The sequence below is a fragment of the Actinia tenebrosa genome, unplaced genomic scaffold, assembly GCF_029948245.1.
Source record: "Actinia tenebrosa isolate PJP-AT-01 unplaced genomic scaffold, QUT_ActTen_1.0 PGA_scaffold3__52_contigs__length_22856419, whole genome shotgun sequence".
Taxonomy (NCBI): Eukaryota; Metazoa; Cnidaria; class Anthozoa; order Actiniaria; family Actiniidae; genus Actinia; species Actinia tenebrosa.
The window spans coordinates 13,292,255-13,303,429 of NW_028292580.1; the positions used below are offsets into that span (position 1 = coordinate 13,292,255).

Consider the following 11,175-nt stretch of genomic DNA (forward strand, 5'->3'; position numbering starts at 1 on the left):
CGCACCCAGATCGGTGGATCCCTGACCAATTTTGCTCAACTGTATTTTTTTTATTTTTACACGTGGATCATATGACTATTATATTAACTCATACTACATATAGAATAGTAGAGGGCAACACGCTCATTCAGTGCATTATTCGTTAACAGGGATGCTACGAGAAAGCGCAGAGAATACTTATTTTTCTGATGATGAAAATGGAGACGCACTATGTCTTCGCGCCTTGGAAGACTATGAACAAAGAGGGGGACTGGTAACGACACGCAGTCGATACAACCATTTATCTGAGGTAAGACGCACCCAGTGGCGGCAAAATGACGCGTTTCGCACGTCAATCATACGATATGTTATGAAATTAAAAGATCCGAGCGATGTGTTAACTGTGAGAGAAGGAGCTGAGCGCGTAATACATACCATTCAAGAAATTATGGAAGTGATCCATCAAAGAGAAAATATTCAGCCCCAGGATACAGTAGGTATCGAAATAACGGGGGGTGATTTAATTATGCCAGTTTCTTTGCCCATGCGCAAAGGACAATCGGCATCAAGCAGACAAACTATTATTATGGAAGAAATTCAAAGAATTCAACAATCTCGGAAAGAATGGTTATTAGCTGGAACTTTTGAGGTGGAAGTGACCTTAGTTCGAGGTTTACAAGGGCGTGGAAGGAAGGCTAGAGTGACCCTCTCCTTGGACGAATTAAGAGAAAAAATTGACAAAAGTATTGTAACCGGCATTTTATGTGATGAACATATTTCATTGGGGGATGACATGTTTCGAGAATTAGCCAGACACGTAGGAGGAGTTGATGTGTCAACCCTACGCGAAACTATTTGTTGGCATAACAACATGACCTGGCGTGAAGTAGCAGATCGATGGGCCTCCTCTCCTTACGCGCATCCTATGATGATTATCAAGTGCAGCGAGACCGCACACGAGCCCGATACTAAAGTCTGGTACACCAAAGACTGGAAAGACTGTTGGGTCTTTTACTGGGTAGAGTCATTAGATAGAATATTTACCGTCACCTTTCCTCACCGCTTATATTATAATAAAAACGGCGTGTTTTGTTATCGCTGTGGTCGTGGGTATACCGATCGTCGAAAGCTCCCTCATGAATGCCGCGAAGTGGGTCAAGTTCGCAAGTACCGCCCTGGTGTGAAACGAGCTTTTCACGCCATGGATCCTCAGGTAGCGCGAGCCAAGAAACCAAGATCCATTGTGCACGACGACCACTCGAACAATTGCATGGGACGAGCCATTTTAAGTGGTGTAAACCACGTGTTGCATGATGACGTAAGCAAACACATCTCAGGAGAAACCCTAAGATCCTGGTATTATGCATCCGGAGTGGAATGGAATGAACCATGCGGTTACGACGAATTGCAAAAATTCCAAAAGACCATGGATCAGAAACATCTCGGCATTCTTATCAAGGTTTACGATGAAATTGCGCGCCGGGTCATTTATGTTGCCAAAACCAACATACCTGTTCAGCATACCATCTACCTCAACCATCGTTGTGACCATTATGAATTAATCACTTCCATGCCGGGCTGGTTGGGGCGGGGATATTATTGCACACGATGCGACCAAGGCTACAACGACAAAGACCATCACAAATGCACACGATCCTGTCTCAAATGTAAAGGTTCGACCAACCACTACGATCAACGCAGTCATCAATCCTTGTGTTGCGAGCACTGTCATATTGAATTTTGGAATCAAAAGTGTTTTGATCAGCATACCAAAGTGTACCATTACTCTTCATGCAGCCATTCCACCTGTCAGCGCTACCAATGGTGTGACAAGTGTGAAATGACGGTCGACCTCTGGCAAAACAAAACCAAAACGTTGCTCAAGATGACAGACCATGTGTGTTATCAGTACCACTGTAAAACCTGCGATGAGCCTAATGCTTTGCGTGGCCAGCATTTTTGTTATGTTCAAACCATAGACAGAGAAAGTCCTGTCCAAGAGGCGGGTGATAACGACGACCAGAGTAGATTTCGCTATTGTTTTTTCGATTTTGAGACGCAGTGTCTCGAAGAGCATCATATTGTTAACAAAGCGGTCGCCATTAAAGTGTGTCATGCTTGCCAAAACGATCCTGCTGACCAGCCTTGTCAAGGGGGTTCGTGTGGCCGACGCCGCGTTCATGTGTTTGATACAATAGACGCCTTTTGTGAGTGGGCGTTTCAACCAGAGCATGAAGATTATGTATTCCTAGCCCATAATTTCAAATCGTACGATTCCTACCCCATCTTAGAATGGTTGATCAAACAAGGAAAAAGACCCATGTGTATTTTTCAAGGCGGCAAGGTGATCACCATGAGCTTAGATAAAGTTGTCTTTAAAGATTCCTTGTGTTTTATTCCTGTGGCCTTGCGCAAGTTTCCGAAAACCTTTGATTTGCAAGGTCCCGGTAAAGGCTGGTTTCCTCATTTCTTTAACACGCCATCCAACGCCCACTACATTGGTCCTTACCCCGAGGCCCACTACTATGGGATGGAAGACATGGATCCTGAAGAAAAGTTAAGTCTTCTCCAGTGGTTGGACGAGAAAAAGGATCAAGTGTTTGATCTACAAGAAGAATTAATGCGTTATTGTCGACAGGATGTTCAAGTCATGATGGAAGGATGTTTGCACTTTCGACATTTAATCTGGAAGCTGTACACAGTCGATCCCTTTACAGACTGTGTCACGTTAGCAAGCATGTGTTTAAGGGTGTTTAAACAAAACTTTTTAACCCCCCACACCCTAGGAGTCGTTCCTACTATGGGTTATCGGTCACGGGATATCCAATCCTCTGAGGCCTTGGAATGGTTGCATGTGATTCAACAGCAATGTTCCACTCCGATTCAGACCGCTCTATCTTTTGAGGGAGAAAAAATTATCATGGGCACCAAAGTAGACGGTTATGATGAAAGAACCCGCACCATATACCAATATCACGGATGTTATTTTCATGGGTGTGAATTGTGTTTTAAAAATGGCACAACATTCAACAGTCAGGCTGGCAAGACCATGAAAGATTTGCACGAAGCTACAAGACGACGCACCCACAAACTACGAGAAAAAGGCTATCACGTGGTAGAAAAATGGGGTCATGAATGGAGTGAAGAACGTGTCCAACACGTGCTGCCGGAAAAACTCTCTTCGCTGAGACCTTTGCATCCCCGGGACGCTTTATTTGGAGGTAGAACCAATGCCATCCAGTTGTATGCGTCATGCGATGATTCTTCAACCCATCGCATTCGTTACATTGATGTCGTGTCTCTCTATCCGACAGTCATGTGGGAAGAGGAATATCCATTGCATCACCCAACCCTCTATTTTGGTCGCGACCCTATCCTCCAGTGTCATGATAAGGTAATCAATGGGGAGTGGTTTGGTCTGGTCAAGTGCGATGTAGATCCGCCCCGAGGGCTTTACTTTCCAGTCTTGCCTATGCATATTAATGGAAAAATGATGTTTACCTTATGCTATCAGTGTGCTGTGAACGAGTGTCAAGACGACTGCCTTCACGACCGCAAAGATCGTCGGTTGTGCAATGGGGTATGGACCACGTGTGAATTGCAAGAGGCGTGTCGTCAAGGATATGAGATTCATAAAATTCATGAAGTGTGGCATTACCCCCATCGAAGCAACACGCTATTTCGTGATTACATTCGAGAAAATCTGAAGTTGAAACTAGAAGCGTCGGGATGGCCAGAATATTGCATAACCGAAGACCAAAAGCAAAGGTTTGTGGAACAAGTAGAGCAAGAACAAGGAATTCAGTTGAATAATGACAAGATTAAGAAGAATGCCGGCTTGCGCACCTGTGCTAAACTTCTCCTGAACACCCTTTGGGGAAAATTTGCACAGTCCCCCTTTAAGGCTAAAACCCTTTACATCAGTGACCCTCAAGAGTACTTTAGGATTCTCCATGACGACACACTGAGTGTGGTCAAAGTGTTGCTGTTGAATGACAGCTTGGTTCAAGTTCGATACGAAACAATGCATGAAGCCACTGAAGATAATGTGAATGGTAATGTTGTACTGGCTTCATTCGTCACAGCCTGGGCACGATTGCGCTTGTATAAAGTTCTTTCACACTTACAACGCAGAGTGATTTACCACGATACGGATTCGTGTGTTTACAAATCCGCTCCGGGAGAAGACGAAATTGAAATAGGTGACGGGTTAGGTCGCTGGTCTGACGAATGCGGTGACCCAGAAACGAACTGGATCGAAGAGTTTGTCGCTTTGGGCCCTAAATCCTATGCCTACCGAACCAAGCAAGCAGAGCAGGTGGTGAAATGCAAAGGCATTAGTCTGAACCCTCAAACGAAACAACTGGTTCATTTTCAATCCATGATGGAATTGTTGGCGGGGATCAATGAAGAAGATAGGATTCGTGTCGAGTATCCACGCAAAATCCAAAGGGATGTAGTGAAACGCCAATTAAAAACCGTCCCGATGACAAAAGAGCTAAAGTTGGTGTACAATAAAAGACGACGACTCGAAAACGGTATTCATACCTTACCGTACGGTTATTAAAGCCTGACCTCATTTACTTGTATTATCACATCATGGCATTCAACTCAGTATCATAGACATGGACCAGGAGAAAAACGAAGACGTGACTCAGAAAACAGGAACAGCTATGGCTCTGACTTTAGATCAGTGGAAATCTATTCTGCAGTCTGAAATCCCTGCAAATCTCCCCTTCAATCACCACAAATCGCAATCATCGGGTGATGTCAAAGGTATCCGTGGCGATGTGGCTTTAACATATGGTGATGATAAAGTTACAACGGGTGATGATCAACTTGCAAATGGTGATCAAAGTGGTGATTTTCAGGAAATAATAGGAAAAGACGAACAAGAAAATACCTTCGAAGAGAATGATGATGATGCGTGGGAATTGAGACAGTTACCCGACTTGTCCTCATTATCGCGTGAGCAATTAGTTCAATATTGGAAAAGTTTAAAGAAACGAAAGAAAAACTTAAAGTCACAATCAAGATTAAAAGGAATCAACAAGCAGTATAAAGCCCAACTCCATGTTATTGATGACGAGCTACAAAAACTGTTTCATTTACTCAAACTGAGACCCCTTTCCAATACTATTCTAAACACAATGAGTGATGCGGAATTACAAGCGCGCCACCAGGAATTGAGCAACGTGCGTAAAAACACAATTTATTCCATGACCGACCACGCTAGAGCCAGCCACGAAATCGACAAAATTCAGTCCATTCTTAAAAAAAGAGAACAAAACCAGAAACTCGTTAGCAACAGCCGGAGCAACGACTATCCCAATAAACTAGCCTATCCAATGCAAAAGGGGGGTCAAGAAAGGGAATCCCATGCCATCAGTCCATCGGAAAACAAACAAAGAGAAGAAAAAGAAGAAGAGCAAGGGAATGACATTTATCGAGGAATAGAAGCATACTTGAAATTTTTACGACATGCCAAACGTATAAAGAGAAAGTGATTTTTGAGTACAACATTCAGTGAAATCAAGATTTAAACAATGACGGACGGGCGTAGTTTTGTACAAGCTCTAGCTGTTTGCCATCCGTCTCAAGCTACTCCTTTAATTCGAGAATGCAATGACGAACAATTAAGTGCTTTACAACAAATGACACGCAAAGTGATGAATGGAGAGATCAAGATGGAAACCAATCTCCCTCGCAATGCCAAGCGCTTGTTAACCAATGTAGCGTTTCGTCACCAGTCTCCTAAAGCACTACGTCGTGCTTTATCTCAGCGAGGGGGGTCGCGAGCTGTACTAGCAGGTCAAGTGTTTAAAGCCATGGCTAAAGCAGCCGTTCCTGCCCTTAAAAAAGTGGGGCAAAAGGTTTTACATCAGGGTATAAGTACAGGAGCTCAAATGGCCATAGACAAAGTCTCGAGTAGGAAACCATCACGTCCAAAACAACCAGCATATCAAGAGCCTTCTTTACTGTCTGAACCATTGTTAAAAGAAGACCAAGACCTTTTGGACGAACTCAATCAATTACTGAATGGCCAAGAAACGTAGATCAAGACGCAAAAAAAACACAGTTGGGAGGAAAACGAGAGCTTCGGGGTGTTTTGGGTCCTGCTTATCCAGACTATGGCCCTGTAGAACAACCATTTCACACTCGTTTTGATCAATTACCAAACCAATCCGTAGGCAAACCGTTTCCTTACCGACGACCTTTCAAACTAAAACGCCGTCAGCGTGGAGGAGGTGGAACAAATGCTGTGGTGACTATAAAGGGGAGGCCTGTCTACTTGATGACTCGTGGGAAAAAAGTTGTAGGCACTACCTTGTAGTTAGGATGACGGATCGATCAAAAACAGCTTATGTGGTTCCTTGTGTATTGTGGGATCGTATGCTTCATGACTTGAAAACGCTGAAGTTGAAACAACGATCTGAAGAAGAAGAAGAAGCGCAACAACAACAACATGGAGGAGCTATTGCTGGACTGAATGCAGACGGAACTGTAAATTCTGATCGGTTGTTAAAAATGATGGCCGTCAACCAATCCATTCAACAAAACCCTTATGCTCCATTTATTGAACACACTGATACATTAACCAAGACAATACTTTCTGATCCTCTATTGTCCATTCACGATAAGATACGACTCAGCAATTCTCTAATCATGGCTCAAAATCATCAAATGGCTACCGCAAGACATTCGAGGAGCGGTTCTAAATCGACACCAACCAACCAGCCAACCAACCATAACAACAACAGCACTACCACCACCAAACCGACTCGAAAGCGGTTCTATTCTGAAATGTCGGAAAAGAAGACCCCTGTTCACAAGAGAATCAAAGGCACTCCTCCTCCATCCTATCGCAGTCCAACACGGGAACAACTGGAAAATCTAAACAAGGCTAAACGATTGCGGATTCAAACCTTGATTCGTAAAAATAAAGATGTTCAAGCCTCCCCTTCTATCACACCCAAGAAAAAAGCAGACATGGAAGTTCTCGTCACTAAAAAAATTCTTAATTTGACGAATGAAGGATCGCCTTCCAAGATGCAGGCCAAACGAGCTCGCAAACCTCCCGTTTCTTTTACTCCTTCAGACTATAAATAAAAGGTCATTTACTTCCTCTTTACAGTCGTGATAGTATTAGCGCTGTTCATAGTTGAGTTTGATTAGCTGTAGTCGCTGATTTTGTGTGTTTTAAGAAAAAAAAGGATGGCTCAATACGGAGGATCTACCGCTTCCTCAAGTAAGCGCAAGTACACAAAGTTGGAAGAAGAGGGGACTCTATCTGCTCCTCCCCCCAAGATTCAAAAAGGACATCTAAGCGAACTATTTGTTCCATTTCCTGTAGACACCTCTGTCGAAAAATCGCGTTGGGAATCGTACTATCAATCTCAATCCACGACCAATCCTTTGGAAATTACCGTGCCTCGTTCCCGTGGCTGGATCGACATGACCATGATCACCTTGGAATACGAAGTTGAATTTTTGACCAACGACGGCACAGCCATCTTAACCAGTGCCAATAAAGTCTTTCCTGTGAACAATACTGGTCATTCTCTCATCAAACAATTTGATTTGAAAATTAATAATGAATCTGTTGGAGAAACGTCAGAATCGTATCATTTGAAAGCCTATTTTGCTCGACTTCTCAACCATTCCGATGAAGAAAAAACGACTTGGTTAACTTCGGAAGGATGGGCTACCGACACCCCTGGTAAATTTGACGACACCGACCCTCATCTAGCCCCCATTCCAGACTTGGCCAACAATGAAGCCGGCACCATTACTACAGCGCTCAATGCCCCTCACAACCGCCCCAGGCCTAATGCAGGAGCTTCGGCTCGACATAAACTCTGCATTGCCGCAAATCGTAAAGTGCGGTTTGTCATTACCCCCATTATCGACATTTTTCAGTGCAGTAAATACTTGCCACCCGGATGTCAACTGGATTTTCGTATACGCTGGAATTCTCCTAATTTGGCTCTGATGACGGGAGATCCCGTGGTCACTGCTCCAAAATTTCGCATTGTACCCAATAGCCCTGTACTCAAAATTCGTCATGTGGAAGCTCAACCTGAGCTGCATTTGTATAATGAAACCTCCATGTTAAACCACAAAAAAATGGCTGTTTATCCTTGTATGACGTCACGCATTGCCACCCACACTATCGTCGATGGACGTCGAAAGACAAGTTTTAAAAACGTATGGCAAGGCTTTCGACCCAATTACATGTTTATAGGGTTTCAAGAAGGAGCAGCGTTTACAGGAGCCTACGATAAAAACGTATTTAATTTTAAAGACATGCATCAAGAAATGGTACGAGTCACGTTGGATGGTCAAGAAATTCCCATGGAACGCATCTTTTTAAACTCGTTTGACAAAGTGGAAGGATATGAAACTCTTTCCAGCTTCTCAGGAAACATGAAAGAATCCGCCTCTATAGGTATTTCTCGAAGCGACTATAAAGACGGAAACTACTTGCTGGCCTTTAACTTCAATCCTGATGGTCGCCAGAATCACGGGTATAATTATGGACGCAACCTGGGAATCGTAAACATTGATGTGGATTTTGACCAAGATACTACTGGAAGCACGACCCTTGTCGCCTACGGAGAATTTGAAAACGCTCTATGGATTGATGGAAATAAGAATGTTAGCATGAAATACAGCTACTAAGAAAAGTGACAGCTAGGAAGAAAAAAAAAATGAACTCTCAAAACCAATTATCAACGCATCAGATTGATGTGGTGGCAAGCTATCCTAAGAATTTTCCTCAACCAGGCTTTACGTACGCAGGAACCAAGGCTTCGGATGAAACGTTAAAACTTTTAAAACAACACAAACCCAAAGCCCCTTGGGGGATGGTTTTTAATGTCGATCCTCTTGATCAACCTGGAAGTCATTGGCTAGCGCTCTATCAACATCAAGAAAGCGACGGAATCGACATCTTTGATTCTTATGGTAATGAGGGACAAGAACGATATCGAGATCATGAGTTTTTAGGAGCTATCCTGGAAAAAACCAACCCTTTACCCAAACATCGCCTTCAGGGTGATAAGACCTTTGTTTGTGGACATTATTGCTTAGCGTATTTGTATCATCGAACTCGTGGAATTGAGAGTCTAGATTTTTACCGCTCATTCCCAGGACCTTATCTTACCAATGACAAGACTGTATGCCGCTTTGTGTGTCAAGTCATGATTCCTCCCAAAGTCTTTAGACAGTTTAAAAAAGCGTATATAGGACCCTTGGGTCACCCTTGTCAGGGTTGTTGTTGTTATAATCAAGATAAACACAAATAATTTTCAATAAAATTAATTTATTTCACTTTAACATACAGGTTTCTTTGATTTAATCTACTATCATTTTAAAAGGTTCATTGTTTTCTATTTTCTTGGCCACCCATTCCTTGTAGGCTTGACGGATATTTTTATGACCACTTGAAAAGGTCTCCCCCGTTTCCAACACACTGTAAAAATACGAAGGAGGCATACTGAATCCTACCCAATAACTTTTTTGAATTGTCCCATTCTCAGTGACGTAGGTCCATTCGTTGGGGTTGTAAGAGTCGTCGGTAACAGGCCAGGAGGATTGTGAAAAGTCCATCATGCAGCAAGGATTCTTGTCTTTTTCCTTTCTTGATCTTTTCAGAAAAATCTAATAACTGCTAAGGGAGAAACAGTCTTGAAAACGGATGTCCTGTGACTGAAAGGTCTTCGGGAAAGAGATCTGTTCTTATTCTATAAGCATCCGGGGTTTGTTGCTGAAAATCCAATACGATTGGTTCATAAGGGTGACGTTTGACTTCAGTTAAAGCGCGTTTGACCCAGGACCATTGGCCAGGGAACGCTTGACGGGCCAACGTTTGAATTTGTAATTTATCCCTGGGGCTGGGAAACAAGACCAGAATGTGAGCGTTGACTGAAGCGGTCCGCATTCCCTTGGGAAATACGTTTTGCAATAATGCCACAAGCGTGACGTCGTAATGGTGAGTTCCTTTGGTAAAGCATTGTTCTATACTTGTATTGTTACACATTTCACTCATTAAATCATCCAACAGAATTAATCCAGGTCGGTGTTCAGGTTTGACAAAATAGTCGTACGGTTTTTCGGGTAACCCTTCGACAAACTGTACTTCAAATTCATCGCGTATTTGTTCAAATAAAGGTTGCCACGCCCCATAACAATAGACAATCTTTTTAGGAGGTCGGTCCATGAGCCAGTTACGGTGACGAAGCAATCTATAAATAAAGGTCGTTTTTCCGGCCAAAGCAGGTCCTACCACCATCACGTTTAACGGAGTTTTCCATCGCGGATTGTAAGACAAAACATCCTCCATCTTATTTCTTCTGATCAAGTGATTGAAAATGAGTCGTGCGTGGAGCCTTTTAAAGCAGTGTCTCTCGTCTTCTCCAACCCCACTTTGCATTGACCACAACGAAGGAGGAAGTCAAAAAACTCGCTGTTTTCTATTTTCGTGCTGCGGAGGACAAATCATTATCACTGACCATGGAGGGGGGAAGAAAACTAATCCCCAAGAAAAACAAACAGCAGCTTCAAAAACAAGACCAATGGTTCAAATCGTACCTTACCGCTGGCGCCAAGCAACCCGCCGCCTACGCCGGTCTGCAGCCTTGGCTCAAACACAACCACCCCGACAAGAGCCCAAGTGTAAAACCGAAACCCACCAACACTAAAATCCAAGAAAAGAAGGACAAAGAAAAGCAAATGAAGTCCTGGTTGGAAGCACAAACTACGTATGCAATGCACCGCCCCGCCCCTAAAAAATATGAGCGACGCCCATTTGTAGTGCATGGAATGGATGATCAGTGGCAAATTGATTTATCGGATAGCAGTGGCATAAAAAAGATAATGATGGTTACGCCTGGATTATGTTTGTCATTGACGTCTTATCGCGTTATCTCTGGGTTCAACCTATGAAGCGAAAAACAGCGGAAGAGAGCCCAAAGAGAGTACGACCTTGTTTTTGAAACAAGCCGTTGAAGATGGTCACACAGCCTCCTATCACGTTCGCATTGCCGATTAAGGGATACCGACATTCCAACAATGGCTGGTTTCAAAAGTACCTGAAAGAGCCCCCCCCAACTAGTTCACTTTTGACTACCCTTACACGAGTGATTCATAAGCGAATCTAAAATCAGTTCTGGAATGTAGTTAGAAACGCGGCAG

At 43.3% G+C, this 11,175-nt stretch overlaps 1 protein-coding gene across 1 annotated transcript; it reads left to right on the top strand.

The window, feature by feature from the left end:
- Positions 1 to 7,194: 7,194 nt before the first annotated feature.
- On the top strand, positions 7,195 to 8,661 carry LOC148908696 (uncharacterized protein F54H12.2-like). Its single transcript, XM_089035945.1, has one exon. It carries the CDS (start codon positions 7,195 to 7,197, stop codon positions 8,659 to 8,661), a length of 1,467 nt encoding a protein of 488 aa, XP_088892071.1.
- The last annotated feature ends 2,514 nt before the right edge of the window (positions 8,662 to 11,175 follow it).

Excerpts from the sequence above, each read along its gene's own strand:
- LOC148908696 (XM_089035945.1), top strand. The coding sequence starts at position 7,195 with ATGGCTCAATACGGAGGATCTACCGCTTCCTCAAGTAAGCGCAAGTAC.